This window comes from Puma concolor, chromosome B2 (assembly GCF_028749965.1).
Source record: "Puma concolor isolate L17-30 chromosome B2, mPumCon1.1.hap2, whole genome shotgun sequence".
Classification (NCBI taxonomy): Eukaryota; Metazoa; Chordata; class Mammalia; order Carnivora; family Felidae; genus Puma; species Puma concolor.
This window is the reverse complement of record NC_141671.1, coordinates 99,025,803-99,043,346: the sequence shown is the minus strand read 5'-3', so window position 1 is coordinate 99,043,346 and position 17,544 is coordinate 99,025,803. Positions and strand designations below refer to the sequence as shown.

The window sequence follows — 17,544 nt, the reverse complement described above, 5'->3', positions numbered from 1 at the left end:
AGTTTGATGTCTTTTTAGATTGTATTTTTGTTATAAATATATAAAATATTTATGTAAGATATTTATCTTTATCCAACTGAATGCTTTTGCCTTGAATTCTACTTTAACACTAATGTTGCCACCCCTGTTGTTTTTTGTTTGCATGTTTCCTATATCTCTGTTTATTTCTTCATTTTTAATCTTTTTTATATAATTAAGAAATATTTCTGATATAAGTAGCATGTATGTATGGATTTTATTTTGTATTTGACATAGAGTCTCTCTTTAATAGAGGAATTTGACCAATTCACATGTATTGTGCTATTATTTTAGGTCTAATTCCTGCCACCCATTTTTCTATTTTCTGGGGTTTTTTTCCTTTTTCTTGACTTTTATTGGAATGACCTGTTTTTCAACTTCTTTTTCTCTATTTGTAATTTAAATTTCATATATCCTATTCTGCCATCATAGTGTTTTTCTTTAACTTTTTAAAGAAGTATATTTGAATTTGTAGTTCTCTATCACAATAGTCTTCCTAGATTAAGATAGAATCCCATATCCCATAATTTATATAAATACTCTGCAATTTAAAACTCATTTTTATTAAATTTGAAATATATCTTTTTCAAAACCCCTTACCTGCCCCAATAATCATTCTATTAGCAGTTATTCATATTTTACTGTTTCTGTGCTTGCTATCCTTTCCAGGCCTTTCTATATCTTTCCCTTTTTTTTTTTTGAGTTTTGATGTTTGACTAGACTACTACTTTGTTAGAAGGATATGGGAGATGTACTTTCTAAATCTTTGCATGTCTGAAAATGTCCATTTGTTTCCCTTACATGTGAGTAATAGCTTGGCTAGGTTTACGATTCTAGAATCATAATTCTTTTTTCTCAGTTCTCTATGAATTATTCTCCTTTATCTTTAGTGTTTCAGATAGAAATCAATGCCAATTTGAATTGTTTTCATGTATAGGTAATTTTTACTTAGGTTTTCTTTTACTTTGCCCTATCTGGCCCTTTCTCTCCTTATAATAGTCCTATTGCAGATATACTGAATCTTTTGGGTCTGGTTCCTCTATGCCCCTTATCTTCTTTCTCTTAAGTAAGCTTTCTTGCTTTCTCCCTTTCTCTCTCTCTCTCTCTGGCTTTTCTTTTTGTGTTCTAGGAGAGGTCCTTGTCTGAATCACTAATTATATCCTCAGTGTTGCATTCTACTTTTCACTGCTTCTATATTAATTTCTTCTGTTGTGAGGTATTTTTTAATTTTCAAGAATTTTTATTGCTCTAATAGGTGCTGTTTTTCTTACTGTTTCAAGAATAAGCTATGTTATTTGCTTTATTCTATTGTAGGTAAACATTGGGAAATACAGATGAAAGAAATCAAATGCCAGATTATTTGTAAATATCTCTTTACACATATATTTAGTCTCTCACTTTTACTAAGTATATACTAGTTTAAAGCAATTATTTTTAATATAGTCTCTTTTACCTTTCAGGACTTCTATTTTTTTCAAGAGGCAGGCTGATTTTATTTTATCTCAGATCTTTGCAGATAAATGTGACAAATGATATGCATTATTTTTTCAGTCTTTTTCTTATGAAAAGATTTAAAACTCACAGAAAAGTTGAAAGAGTGTTACAATGAAGACTCATATCTATCATCTAGATTCAACAATTACCAACTTTTTGTCATATTTTCTTTATATATGTGCAGATATGTTTAGTTTTTTGCTGAGCATTTTAAATTAAGTTGGAAAAAATAAGTTGTAGATATGATGACATATTATTTGCTTTTTAAAGAGTTTTCAAGTTTTAATTTTAGAATAATAGATTTAGAACAAAATTACAAAGATAGTACAGAATGTTCTCATATACCCCTCATTCAGTTTCCACTCTGTTAACATCTTTTGTTATAGTACATTTGTCACAACTGAAAAACCAACATTGGTGCATTAGCACTAACTAAACTAGAGTTTGTGTTCGCTAGTTTCTCCAGTAAAGTCCTTCCTTCTCCATCCTGATTTCCAGATTGCATTTAGTTGTTCTGTTTCCTTAAGTGAGTTAGTTTTACTCACAACGCTTCTGATGTCCAGTGTGTAGTGATTTTCCCACACCAACAACTAATTCTCTGACACCAACTAGGTGTCCTACAATTCGATTTTGATACTAACTACCTGGAATTAATGTCAGACTCCACAGATTTAAGGGCTCAGTCTCACAAGAAGCCCTTATTTCAGATGCCCATCATAAAGTGCCCAGGTTACCTACCCTTGCGTTCGACTTGGCTACAAAGTCAAGGGGTTCCCACAACTTGCCCCCTTTCAAGTTCAACAATTTGCTAAATGACTCACAGAACTCAGGTACACTTTTTACTTATGTTTACTGGTTATTACAGAGGATACAAGTCAGAAATAGCCCAAGTGGAAGAGATGTGTAGGCGAAGGTGTGAGGGAGGGGTGTGTGTGCAGGGCTACCATGCTCTGCTGGGGATACCACTCTTCCAGCACATCTCTGTATGCACCAACCCAGAAGCAAGCTCTTGTAACATTGAGGGTTTTGTGTGTGTGTGTGTGTGTGTGTGTGTGTGTGTGTGTGTGTGTGTGTGTGTGTGAAGGTTTCATTATGTAGGCATGATTAATTACCTCAGCTACTGGTGATTAACTCAGTCTCCAGCTCCTCTCCCCTCCTCAGAGGTCAGAGGTGGGGCTAAAAGTTCCAACACCCAATCGTGCTTTGGTCTTTCTGGTGACCAGCCTTTAGCCTGAAGCTATGTAGGGACGCCCAGCCACCAGTCATGCATTAGCATACAAAAGGCTCTCTTATCACTGGGGATATCCCAGTGCCAGGAACCGGAGACAAAGGCCAAATACCTATTTCCCATCACACCACACTTAGCTCTTGTGGTCTATGACAGTTTCTCAATCTTTCCCTGTTTTTCATGACTGATAATTGTGAGGAGTACTGGCCACATATTTTATAGAATGTCCCCCAGTTTGGGTTTGTCTCATGTTTCTTTCATGGTTACACTGGGACTATGGGTTTTGGGGAAGAACACTACAGAAGTGAAGTGCCTTTCTCATCACATCCTGTCAGAGGTACATGCTGTCACCATGATTTATCCCTGATTATGTTAATCTTGATCACCTGGATAGGGTAGTGTTTTCTAGGTCTCTTTAACTCAAAGTTACCTTTTTCTTCCTCTTTCCATATTCTATTCTTTGGAAGCAAGTTCCTAAGTGACAAGAATGGGGATGGGGAAATTAAGATCTAAGTCCTGGAGGAGTGAGTGTTTGCTTAAATTATTTAGAAATCTTCTATAAGGAAGATTTGCCACTTCTTCCACATTTATTTATTTATATCAATATGGACTCATGGACATTTATTTCGTACCTGGAGCTGTAATTAATTTTTAAAAGTTCTCTCCTATATGCTGAATGAATTCTTTTTCATTAGGGCATTTATTCTGATGTCTAGGTTTAATTTGCACTTCGAATCACTTTATTTGCTTGTTTTTTTTTTAATTTATTTTGTTTTCTTTTTATGTCTAGTGTTAGGCTCATCTTACTTTCTTATGTGCTCATGTGGTCAGTGTGATAAGACGGTTGTACCAGGTTGGGAGGGCTGAAAGAAATCTCTCTCTCCATATAGAGTTTGGTTTCTATAGCTTGACTTTCAGAAATTCCCTCAAGCAGGCACTATGCACTCACTTATTCATTCAACAAATATTTAATGGGCACTGATACGTGCCAGGAGGTAGTGTTCTGGGCACTGAGGATAGAGCAGTAAACAATACAGCTAAGATTTCTGTTCTTCTGAACTATGTCCTAGTAGGGGTAAGACTAATAACAAAGAAATGAGATCATGAAGAGTACTGAGTCCTGGAAAGGGGTGTAGTGTGCTACTTTAGAGAGGGTGGGCAGGGAGTACCTCTGAGTAGGTGAATTTTGAGACAATCTAAATTTTGACATAGAGTCAGCCATGGGAAGAATGCTTCCCTTAGAAGCAAGGATAAAGGCCTTGGGAGAGAGAATGAGCTTGGTATGTGCAAGGAATAAGAAGAAGGCCTGTTTGGCTGGAGCACAGTGAACATATGTGAATGAGATACGGGGAGATAGGCAGAGGCCAAATCTCGTAGAGCTGTGCAGAACAAAGGAAGAAATATGGACTGAATTCTGAGCACAATGGGAAGCCATTTAAAGCAGGAATGTGACATGATATGAATTGCATGTTAAAATAGTACTCTGGCTGCGCTGTGGAGAAACTCAGTTGAACCTGGGCAAGAACGGAAAGGAGGAACTTATTTAGGAAACTGTCACAGGAGAGAGAGATGGTGTGGACTGGGGTCCTGGCTGTAATGTTGGAGAAACGCAGATTGGTTCAGAATATATTTTGCAAGTATATCTAACAGGACTTGCTGATAGATTGGGTAATTCCTGAGATTTGTGGTGGCTAATCAGAGAGGGAAGAAGAAGCAGGACTATCCTAGAGTATCCGAGAGTATGATGGGGCCACTAGAAAGACTGGCTGTAAGGGATTGGGGATTAAGAATTCTGTTTTGAACAAGTTAATACAAAATAGCTATTGAACACCTAAGTTGAGATGTCAAATATCGTTATATGTGAACTTGGAGCACGGGAGAGGTGTGAGCTGGAGATACAGATTTGGCCATCATCAGATCAGATGGTGTTTAAAGTCATGAGACCAAATGTGAATGAGTGAAGCTATAGTGATAATAAAGGGGCCCCAAAGAACTCCAGTGTTTTATAGGTAGGGTGTGTGTGTGCATGCGCCCATGTGTTTAAGAGGAGAAGGGAGCCAGCTTAAGAGTGGTGTATCCGGGGTACAAGAGCACCTGGCTCTGGGGGTCCCAAACAGACCAGGGTTGGCCATTTGCTGCTGACAAAATCCAAAGGCAGAGAGACCGATTGGTGATGAAACAGGAAAGGAATTTATTTCTATGAGGCCAATGTCCAGAAGACAGCCGACTAGCATCCCAAAGACTGTCTCCAAAGTGCTGAAAATACTTCCAGGTTTACATAAGGAAAATGTGGGGCAAAGATGGGTGGGTAGTGCAGGCAGGAAGTGAAGGTCAAATTGATCATCATCCTCATCGTCCTGGAGTCAATCATGGGCAGTGTCTTACAGGCTCAGGGCCGCCCTTACTGCTTCAGGGGGTAGTTTAAGTTCCCCTCTGGAGATGCTTTGCCCTCAGGGTCTTCTGCCTGAGCCTAGAGACAAACTGGAAAGAACGCAACTAAAAAGTTTGAGGTCGGGGCGCCTGGGTGGCGCAGTCGGTTAAGCGTCCGACTTCAGCCAGGTCGCGATCTCGCGGTCCGGGAGTTCGAGCCCCGCATCAGGCTCTGGGCTGATGGCTCGGAGCCTGGAGCCTGTTTCCGATTCTGTGTCTCCCTCTCTCTCTGCCCCTCCCCCGTTCATGCTCTGTCTCTCTCTGTCCCAAAAATAAATAAAAAACGTTGAAAAAAAAATTAAAAAAAAAAAAAAAGTTTGAGGTCAAAAGGGAAGCAGCCTAATTGGTGACATTGTCTGTGGCAGTGGCTCCGCGCTCAGTGCTTGGGCAGGAAAATGGGTTTACATTCCAGACCGGATCCATTTTGGGTAGTAAGCGTTTGCAGGTGGCTTCTCTGAGAACCTGGACTGTCTTGGTGGCTGTGGAAAGGCTCCTTTTTCTGGCTGGGTCTGCGGACAGGGTAGGGTTATTGTTCTAGCCTCTTGCATCTCTAGAGGCCAGTGGATGGCTGGCTGCAGGGGATAGAGGTTCACAAGAGACTGTGGTTCTGGTTAGTTTCTCTGGGACTGGTATAGTAGCTGATACTACAATACAACCTTCCTGTGATGTGAGACTTGCATGTCACACCTTTGTATTTAAGGTGCTATTCAAGTGCCTGGATTTACTTTTCTTTTCTTGAATCTTGTGAAGAAGTCAGGACACAAGGCATGTGCTAGTATCATCCTCTTTCTAGAATCCTACTTCCTCATTCCTTTTAAACACTGTAGGTCTTTTTATTGTTTGGCTATGCCACCGTTTATTCAGTCAGTTCCTATGTTGATGGAGATTTTTGGTTCAGTATTTTACTATTACAAACATGTCTTTTTTGAGTATTTGTATGACTTTAACAGAAGTGAAATTGCTCTGTCAAAAGATATATGCATTTTAAATTTTCATATAAATGGCTAAATTATACTCCGCCATCAAAGTTCTGTGCTCAATTTTTGGTTGAACACATTTAGCGAAATGCACAATTGTTCTGTGAAAAACAGGCCATGTGCTAGTTCTTGTGGCAGAACTAAAGGGAGACTTAGTTTCTCTGTTAAATAGATGGTGGTGGGGGGGTAACATTGTGGGGGCTGCATCATTTTCATTCCTTTAATTGTTTCTTTTCTCTTTCATTCCAATATTCAGTTAATATCATTTCTTCAGGCAACAAGGTAATGAATAAGGGAAGAGAAGGCAAAGATGTGAACTGACTGGTTAGCAAACTTGCTCTTGAAAAGACAAGTGTCAGTCGCGGAAATGGAAAAGATTGAGATTCAGCAACATAATAGCTTATATATTATATCCACTACCTTCATTTTAGGTTATATAATCCTTTGGCATTAGTCCCTTTTTGTTGATTAGAGAGGTCTGGATTACAAACCTTGACATAAGAGGGTTGAGTGGGGATGTAGTTTTGGTGCCTTTTCCTTCCGCATTAATAAAGTGCCTTCTGTCTCAATGAGGCAGACTTCAGTTTTGAAGTCAGCACAGGGAACGTCATATTTGGTTTATTCTGTGAGAGTAGGATAGATAAGAGCAGCCATATAAATGACCAGATGATTTAAGACATTTGGGGGATTTAGACATTAGTAATTTGGCATCGGAACTATTGTTCTCAGTTACCAGCGACTAGTGCAGTGGTTTTCAAAATTTAAGGGTAACTAGAAAGTGCAAAAATATTTTGCTATGTGCGTGCTTCTCTAATCCTTGAGACCTATAATACAGGTAGTGGTAGCAATATATTATAGATGATAAAACAGGCTCAGAGTGATTTAGTAACCTGTCTAACATCACACAGCTCAGTACTTTAATGTGCTATAGTGTTTCCTGTCTGCTAGGAGGTCAAATAGCTTATGTTAAAAGAGATGTAATGTTTATTGTGTGTATTAAATGTGCCTTTGATGTTTTAGGTGAGCGTACACAGTCTTATGCAGTTAAGGAATTATTCAGAAGTTTGCAAAAACTGTCGTGAAGCATACAAAACTCTGAGTAGTCTATACAATGAAATGCAAAAAATGAATGAACTTGAAAATAAGGCTGAATCTGGAACACATTTATGCATTGATGTGGAAGATGCAGTAAGTACTTTACTTGTGATATGATGCATATTTTGCAGTGTTGTTGATTGTGCCTTCAGTAGTACTATCCCCTTTAGAGATATATTGGAATCTGTATATGCTGTCTTCAACCAGAAATAACTAGTTATAAAGTAGTAGAGTTTTAGAATATCCTGATATGTCAAACTAAAATGAACATAAATCAAGTACTTCATAAATGAGTTGACAATTTGGTACGTTTGGTGTTTTAAGGTTGATAAAATGTGTCATTTTCAGAGGCATGGGTGTTGTTATATGTTTACATTTCAGTTTCTTATGTGCTATTGCTGATTCAAGAAGTCTCTGGTTTTGCTACTATGTGTTTCTTTTTTCTTTTTCTTTTTTTTTTTTTTTTGTAAGCTTATATATTTATTTCCAGAGAGAGAACAGCTGAGGGGTGGTAGAGGCAGAGAGGGAGAGAGAATCCCAAGCAGGCTCTGTGCTGTCAGCACAGAGCCCAACGCTGGGCTCAGTCTCACAAACTGTGAGATCCTGACTTGAACCGAAATCAAGAGTCAGCCGCTTAACTGACTGAGCCACCCAGGTGCCCTGCTACCGTGTGTTTCTGAAGCCATTTTTGAATTGCTTCCTATCCCATTGCTTTTATTCTTTATATCTGTTATCATCTGAAATTTTTAATTTGTTTACTTATTTACAGTCTATTACCTCTCACTGAAATATAAGCCACATGAGGAAAAGGACCTCCTGTCCTTTTCTGTTTACTGTCCAGTATTTAGAACAGTGCCAAGCATATAATAGGCCTTTAGTAATGTATGTTGATTAAATGGTTAACAAAAAAGATTTTTCCTCCACCGTATAGTCGGCCTTCATGTGGGGCACCACTAGATGGCGATCATGCCTTTTTATGGGAATATGGTGCCTGAGGGTTGAGGCATCAAAGGAAATAGGAATTACTGGCTAAAAGTAGAGAACTAAAGGTCAGAGTTAATAAACTTAATGGTTGAGAATGATGAATATGAATAGCAGCTCAGAGTGAACTATGGTGGATCAATAATATTCGTGATGGCAAAAGGCATTTATTATCAACTTAAAATGGGTGGGTATACCATGGGGATTTTTATTTTTTTACTGCTCTTTTTCTAATGTCTGGAAGAGTACCTGCTTCTAGTAGGCTCTCAGTAAATACTAAATATTTATTTTAAGAATAATAGTCTATTTCATCATTTTTAAAATGAAGAAGAAAGATGAGTATTGATTCTCTGACAAAGGTTGGATTACATAGGAAATCAACATGACTGCCTGTTTTTAGAACGTCCTTCTTACAGTAAGCAAAGCTTACAGTAAACATACAAAGCACCATTTGCAAACCATATCTCAAAATTCAGGCAAGAACAGTTTTCTACATTAAATTTGATAGTTTCCTTATATCACTTACCATGTTTGACAGAAACTGTGAGCTCAATGAAAATGGGGTATTACTGCCCCTAAATATATCTGTTTTTAATGTATGATGCTAAATGAAATACTACCTAAAAAAGTTTCCATGATTCATTAGATATTATGGACTTAAACAATTATTTGCCATATGAATCTTTCATAATATCTTAGGTAAGGTACTAAACATTTCATAGATATCATCTCTTGAAGAACAGCTGTATTTACATATTTAGTTGATGTTTTTATTTTCATTCTAAAAATATTGCAACAAGCTCAGTGAGATTACACATGTAACATAAAAAAAATTTGTTTTTGTGAGCCTTCCCCCCCCCCGTTTTATTGAGATATAATTGATGAATGAAATTGTAATATATTTAAAGTGTTCAACGTGATAATTTGATATACATATACATTGTGAAAGGACTCCCACAGTCGAGTTAATTAACACATCCATCACCTCACATTGTTACCCTTTTAAATCTTCTTTAATGAATGAAGCATGGTCTAACCATATTTCTGTTGATACAAGTTCTCCGAGATCTGTGAAAGGCTGACATTCTTTGGATGGTGTTATGAATTTAGAATATGAAATTTCTGTATGATATAAACTTACGCAGTGACTGATTGTAAACTAGCTAATTTCCGGGGCAGAAGAAATTGTCCTCAACTATCAATAGATTTTTTAGGGATGTATATTTAGTTTTAAATTCTGGATGCCTGTTATTTTACTAATAAAATAATTGTATGACTTGAAGACAAATTAAATGTAAAACAAAGTAATTTTATTTGCTATCGTTCCAGATGAACATTACTCGAAAACTTTGGAGTCGAACTTTCAATTGTTCTGTCCCTTGCAGTGACACAGTGCCTGTAATTGCTGTTTCTGTATTCATTCTCTTTCTACCCATTGTCTTCTACCTTAGTAGCTTTCTTCACTCAGAACAAAAGAAACGGAAACTCATTCTACGTAAGTTTCTTTTTACGACTGTTTATTTATTTAACTAAAACCTGTATTTTAAAAACTTAAGCCTGTTTTAGAAATGATGTATACTCTGAAAACTCAAACTGTATTAGACTAAAACAGCTCTCTGCTTCAAATTTTACAGTAAATACTTACTAATAGGAGAGATGTGTAAGAAGTCTATAAGTACAAATAATCAAAAGTCAACATACAGTATCTTTTCAGATGTTTTAACTGAGAGAGCTAGCTCTGGAATTAGGTAGGCAACAACAGAAGAATAGCAACAAAGGTTTTGCAGACCTGAACGGCCATGGTAGGGAGAGGTGGACAGCTCTCAGGCCCATCAGAGCTGTGGCAGAGCCACCTAGAAAGCCACCTAAAAAGGCAGGGAGAAACTATAGTGAACACACAGACAATTTGTTTATGAATAAATTGGAATTGTAGTTGCAAGGACATTACTTCACATACAGCATGTGCCCACACATATTCCCCATCAAATAGGGCAGAGCAGGAAAAGCACTAACTAGAAGTTCCTATTTAGCTGAAGATGAGTGGTTTCTAAGTCTAGTGGGTTTCTTGTTTATGATCAGAATGAAGGTATGGGCTTATCCCTTAATAATTTTAATTTTTAAAATAGAGAATGTCTTTTGTAGAAAAAAGTTAGGCTTTTTTTTCTCTTAAATATTATTCCTAGTCTAGGAACCTATGATATAAAATTTCTTTCCTTTATAAATTTCTTTCTAGCCTTTCTTCTTCACAGTTTATTTAACCTCACTAATATATTTAACTAAAAAAAGCTACTTACAGATCAGCTTGAACTGAATTTGTAATGTCTTGTCACCTTGAAAAGCTAGCTAATAGAGGGGAAAGTCTGTAATATGAGTGTATTTGGCAAAGCTTTTCAAAGATTGCTAGTATTCTGTAAAATATGTAATAAATGAGTCCTAAAAGCACTTACTTACAGTTTTAACAAAATATTGCAGGGACCTCACTATTGAGAAACTTTCTTTTTCAAGGCTTAGTGTACTTTTAAAGTTTAGCATCGTATTTGCCTGCAAATCAGTTTAACTCTGTGGAAGATACTTATTGCTTCTGATCAGGGTTTTTCAAAGTCACTTTCATCCATCTGCTTGTACAAGCCACAAACCTTGTTATCTTTACTTTCTTAATTCTTTTCTTTATTATTTCCCCATTCCCATATTCTCTTCCCTACCTTTTTTCACTCCATCAGCAAGTATTGACAGCTGTACTTCCAAAAATGTATCTTAAATTATCTTTTCTCTACCTCCACTGATAATACCTTGGCCCAAGCCATCCCATCTCTTATCTGCCCTAATGCAGGAGTCCCTTACCTGGTATCCCTGCTTCCATTTTTTGGACCCACAACAATCCATTCTTCATATAGTGGGTAGAGTAATTTTTCAAACACAAATTTTACTATGCTTTTCTCCCACTTGAAACCTTCCTGTGTTCCTGTTGCATCTAGAATAAACTCAAAACATATTTCCAGGGTCTGCTTTCTAAGCTATGTGTGACCTGCCCCTCCCGCCCCATCTACCTTTCTAAACTCACTACACCCACTCCTTTCTTTGTTCATGATGCTGTATGTAGGCAGACTGGCCTTTTTGCTCCCTTCAAACACCAAACTCATTCACACTGCCCCCTTCCCAAAGCTCTTACACTGGGCCTCTCTACCTTCCTTGACTGGCTCCTTGTCATCCAGCTCTTAAGCCAAAGATACTTATTCAAAGATACATTTTATGACCCCCATCCTTAAGACATCCTTCTTTCAATTCTCCTATATCTATCATCTTTCTTTGATGACACTTTTTAACTTAACTTTTTCATTTATATTCTATCTTATTTGCTCTCCTGACTCAACTGGAGGCTCCATCAGAACAAGGATTTTATCTTGTTCACCACTATATCAGTATCTAGAAAGTACCAGGCCTATATTAGGTGCTCAAATATATTTGTTGGACAAAAGAACGTCTATCTAATGTTAGCATTTCCTAGGGTGTGTTCCTTAAAATAACTAGTCCTGTGAAATTCCTTTTTATGATCTCCATAGTGTACCTGAATATAAATTAAAGGTTCTGAGATTATATTCCCAAAACTTGACAGAACTTTTGCATATTACCTGTGATGTTTCATGTTTATGAATTGATTTATGAATTTAAGGAAATGCTAGTGTAAGCAAACAATTCTTGTGCTGTTATCTCATGGACATTTTTTTTTTTTTTTATGTCACAATTTTATATGCCCCAATTTATTAAGTCCTGTGGTAGGAATTAGCGATTAAAAAAAAAAAAAAAAAAGGAACAAGGCACAATATGTGCCCTCAAAGAACACACTGACCATAATCCAATTATTACAACAGATGTAGTTAAAGGTATACAGTGTGGTTGGCCCACAGAGAGTAAGACCAACTCTGCATTAGGGCTGTTGGAATTCATCCCTAGATCTCTGGGGTAGAATTTCTCTCCTCTCCTCTCCCCTCCCCTCCCCTTCCCTCCCCTTCCCTCCCCTCTCCTTTTATATCCCCTGGAGTAGAATTTTGAAGGATATAGGGATTTATTAGAGAATAAGGAAGCAAGGAGGTTGTAGATGCATGTACTCATTGGCATTGCACCTGGTTAGTTTAATAAACTTGGTAATTAGTGAGAAACTAGATTATTTCTAGTAATTTTAAACAACATAGGGAGAAACCCTCTTGATTTAGTTTGTCTCCCAAACCCACAGAAGCTTAAGAGTAGACTTCTAGCTTAGGCAGTTTTTTAGGTTAAGTTGCCCTTTAGTTTAGCCTGAAGCAATACACTGGTCCAGAAAGTCATGTTGTCATCTTAGAGTGGTGGTTAGCAGCGACCCTGATGGAAACCAGAACACTGGTTTTCATCCTTGAACACATATCAGAATTGTCTGCAGAGCTTTAAAACAAAACATAAAAACAGATGCCTGGGTCCCATTGCAGACCTTCTGACCACAACCTCTACTCTCATGTTAAAAGCCTCTGAAGTAGAGAGATTCCTAGTTATCCAATGTAAGATACTTTTACTATGGCACAATTGTTTTTCATTTATGGAACATGAGAAACATTCACATTTAACTATAAGCACAAACATTACCAAGCAAAATAGCCATGATTTCCTTTATTAACCCTAATGATTCAGTCCCATTAGCATCATAATCAAAATTGATTGCACATATTTTATTAGTAGCCATATGTATTTGTGTGTCTGTGCACATGTAATATAACTCAATGTAACTTTTTTTTGTAAGCCATTTAAGTTTTTTTCAACTTTTTTTTGACAATTTTTTGACATTATAGAATTAAGAGAAATCTAGATTTGGATTTCTAACTTAGACTTTTTAAAAATTATTTATTTATTTAATATGAAATTAATTGTCAAATTGGTTTCCGTACAACACCCAGTGCTCATCCCAACAGGTGCCCCCCGTCACCCCCCCCCCTCTTTCCCACCCCCCCATCAACCCTCAGTTTGTTCTCAGTTTTTAAGAGTCTTGGGGCGCCTGGGTGGCTCAGTTGGTTGAGCGTCTGACCTCAGCTCAGGTCATGATCTCACAGTCTGTGAGTTCGAGTCCCACATCGGACTCTGTGCTGATGGCTCAGAGCCTGGAGCCTGCTTCCGATTCTGTGTCTCCCTCTCTCTCTGCCCCTTCCCTGCTCATGCTCTGTCTCTCTCTGTCTCAAAAATAAATAAAAACATTAAGAAAAAAAAAATTAAAAAAAATTAAAAAAAAAGAATCTCTCATGTTTTGGCTCCCTCCCTCTCTAACCTTTTTTTTTTTCCTTCCCCTCCCCCATGGTCTTCTGTTAAGTTTCTCAGGATCCACATATTTATTTATTTTTGATAGAGAGCAAGCAAGGTGCAGAGAGAGAGAATCCCAAGCAGAATCCCTCTGTCAGTGCAGAGCCTGATGCAGGGCTTGAACTCACGAACCATGAGATCATGACCTGAGCTGTTGGGGCGCCTGTGTGGCTCAGTTGGTTAAGCATCTGACTTTGGCCCAGGTTATGATCTCGCGGTTTGTGAGTTTGAGCCCCATGTCGGACTCTGTGCTGACAGCTCAGAGCCTGGAGTCTGCTTTGGAATCTGACTCCCCCTCTCTCTGTACCCTCCTGTGTTCACGCTCTCTCTCTCTCTCTCAATAAATAAATGTTAAAGAAAAAAGACCATGAGCTGAGCTGAAATGAAGAGTTGGATGCCTAACCAACTGAGCCATCCAGGCACCCTACTAACTTAGACTTTTAAATATACAATTTTATTATTGTACCTTGTAACACTTCCAATTTTTAAGTAGAATACTCTTACCTATATTACATATTTGAGATTGTGATGTTCAAGATGATATAAATTATGTCTGTTTTATTTGGTGCTGCTTCTAACAAAGTCATGTGTGGCTTCAAGCAAAGTTACGTTTTTTGAGGTTGGTAGAAAAAAATAGACTTGGGTTTTAATTCTTAGAAGATTGAGTCTATTCTGATTCAAACATAGAATTATTAGATGAATACTATAGTTTACATAAAAATAATGAATAATTACATTTAGAGAATTACATTTGAGTTAAAATATAATACTTTTGATTTATCTAGCCAAACGTCTCAAGTCCAGTACCAGCTTTGCAAACATTCAAGAAAATTCAAACTGAAATCTACAAAACGGAGAAGTAACGTCCTGTTCCATGGGTGAATGGTAGGAGATGCAGCTTGGTCCAAAAGAAGATAAACTGATTTGACAAGTCAAGTTCCTAAGAAATGCAAGGACTTCAGATTTATTTTTAAATAAGGATTTTCAATTTTTCTTTCCTTTTTTGTTCCTTTTTTAAGGGTTTGGGTATTTTTAATTTCCAGGCCAAGTAATGTTGTCTATTTTAAAGAGTATTTGTTACAATAACAAAAGATGCAAGGACAATCTTTGTTTTGTTTTGTAGGCATATTATTACTATTTGAGACTTCTGGTAGCTCCTTATTAATATAGTATTTTAGTAGCAAAGTTTTTGAAAACTAACATTTAAAAATTAATTAATTATAGCAAAGACTTTGAAAAAGAAATATACTTGCCAAAAAGTAGCAGGTCCAAAGATTAATTTAAATTACCATTGCAGTATTATTGTTTTATATATATATTTAATATGTCATACATTACAAATAATATGTAATTCAATCTCTAGTTTACTTTAAGTGATTTTTGAAACCACTAGTTAGAAACCTCCCTAACAATTTTTAGAAGCAGGAAGGCACATTACATTTATCTTTGTAAAAAGATTTACGGTAACTGGTTTCTTACTTAACTTTTATAAATAGTGTTGTATTTAACACCTTATTTTTGCCTTTATTTCTTAAATAATTTGAAATCACTGGACTGCTGTATTATATTCAGGGCAAGATGGATTCTTTTTCTACCAGGGATTTGCATTGTGAATTACATTAAGTTATTTGGCAATTTATAATTTATTACTACTTTAAATCAAATGTAGCATTCTCACAATATGTATTTAAGTTGTTATTTTTTTTTTTTTAATGGAGATTCTCTTGGGATATATGGAGATTTTTGGAGGGGAGAGAGAGGAGGGGTAAAAAAATCTTAAGGTTCAGAAAATAGGGACGTGAGGGGTGCTCACGAGAAGACTGTCGAATGGTTCATGTTGAGGGCATGAGTTAAGATGAGTCTGATACAGAAAGCAGTTAGGTTAAGATGCCTGTTTTTTTTCTAAATTATTTAAATCAGTTAAATGTGATATGATAGAAATGAAGTCAGATATTTCACTATCAGAAAGCAAATTCTATTTTGGGATGTTTGTATCAACCTTTCTAGAAAAAAGCTTCATTTCAGAATTGTTCACAGTTTTTTTCCCTCAGGTTTTTAGTGTTAGGTATTTCATTTGTTAATTCCTTCTTGCTTTCTTGGTGGCAATAGGCTTTGTTCTAAATGTTGAGAATGTGAAGCCTGCTCTGTATAGAAACAAGAATTAGGTTAAATAGTACAAGAATTTTAATCCCTTCATATATAGTAAAATGCTCTATAAAGAGGCAAGGAAGTGTTTTTAATTTTTTTTAATGTTTACTATGTATGTAGAGTTGAAAAAGAAGGCTTATCTTTGGATATATAACATATCCAAAAGCCGTTACAGTTTTTCTAGTTGGCTGTGATCCATTTAAAATGTGCTGGGGTTTATTCTGTCATTGTCATTGTTCATGCTGCTGATACTAATAACACTGTCTTGATTTGAAGCATATAGTTGAGGGCCATTGAAAGCAATCTTTCATTAATGCAGATAAAACCAGTTTACATATGCAAAGTTACAAAATGGCATATTTGAATCTGTAAGTAGTGACTCTTTGATCACCTTTCAATGTTCTGTATTTCTAAAAACCATTGCTTTTGGGTATGGTTGCAAATAAGCACTTTAGAAAAGAAAAGATAGCCTTTGTTATTTTTCTGGTTGAGTCATTGCTCTTTCAACATAGCATCAGCAATAGATTTCAAAAATGAGTATTAAGCATTACACTGAAGTGTGTAAATACTTCATTTTTTAGTCATACAGATAAATTCTTTGCATAGTTTTAAATTCTGAGACACATAAGCATATGTGTGTGCATCTTTAGCTTTTTGACACTTTAAAATAAAGGAAGTAACTTAAAAAAATTGCAGTGCACCATATTTGATTTTTTTAAGATATATTTTTAAAACTTCAGATGTAATTGAACGTCACACATCAGTTTTTCAGGCATTGAGTTTAAATGCCTACTTTAAAAGTACCATCTAATCATTTTGTTGTTAATAAAAATGTACTTTTGGATTGTTTATTTTTTTGTTTGGATTTGAGATGTAGAACTAGCATCAGCTAGCTATCTTAAAATGTGACTCTAAATCAATACCACCAGAGTGTAGATGGTAAAGGTTACTTCTAAGAGGACAGCATTTTCTAATGTTTCATGGATGAGCTGTACTTCTACTGCAGTATACTCCTTATAAACCGAAATGTTTTTCCAGAACGTTATTATTGGGGTTGCATTCCTGATGAAAGACTTGACATCTATAAATAATAGACATCAGCAGCAATGAATTAAAAAAGCAAAATTTACACCAGTAACCTATGTACCTGTTGAAGATAGGAAAAAATTTATGTTCCAAGCACATTGGTTTCTGAGCTACAAGAAACCTTAGTGGTCATCTGGTCACAGACTTTGAGAGCCAGATGGATCCCTAAAGACAGCTGGATCTAACCCATCCACTGCATGAATTCCCTCTAAAAAGTGTATCACTTATTTCCTATCTTCTCAATTGAGGAAGCAGAACATCATGGAGCTCCTTATTTATGACTGAGCCATTGTTTGATAGTCAAATCTAAAATTGAGACTTGTGGGGCGCCTGGGTGGCGCAGTCGGTTAAGCGTCCGACTTCAGCCAGGTCACGATCTCGCGGTCCGTGGGTTCGAGCCCCGCGTCAGGCTCTGGGCTGATGGCTCAGAGCCTGGAGCCTGTTTCCGATTCTGTGTCTCCCTCTCTCTCTGCCCCTTCCCCGTTCATGCTCTGTCTCTCTCTGTCCCAAAAATAAATAAATGTTGAAAAAAAAAATTTAAAATAAAATTGAGACTTGAAATACCTAATCAAATGTTTTTCTACTCGGCTCATCCAAAATTCCAAAAAATGATCACATTGATTATAAAAAGAGCTTCGGCCTATGCTGAATTATACATGTAACACATAAAAATTACAACTCTACCAGGGTTGCTTGTTCTAAACTATTACATCGGGTATAATAAATATTAGTCATACATGTAACATACTTAATGACCAGTAGTTTTCT

General features: G+C 36.6%; 1 protein-coding gene across 1 annotated transcript in view; it reads left to right on the top strand.

Moving 5' to 3' along the window:
• The window catches only part of OSTM1 (osteoclastogenesis associated transmembrane protein 1), a 39,646-nt gene extending 23,107 nt beyond the window's left edge, over nucleotides 1-16,539 (top strand). The window contains exons 4-6 of the mRNA XM_025925957.2: nucleotides 7,168-7,335; nucleotides 9,553-9,718; nucleotides 14,328-16,539. Of these exons, the coding sequence (XP_025781742.2) occupies nucleotides 7,168-7,335; nucleotides 9,553-9,718; nucleotides 14,328-14,383 (390 nt within the window). The 3' untranslated portion in view covers nucleotides 14,384-16,539. The remainder of the gene's footprint in view (nucleotides 1-7,167; nucleotides 7,336-9,552; nucleotides 9,719-14,327) is intronic.
• The last annotated feature ends 1,005 nt before the right edge of the window (nucleotides 16,540-17,544 follow it).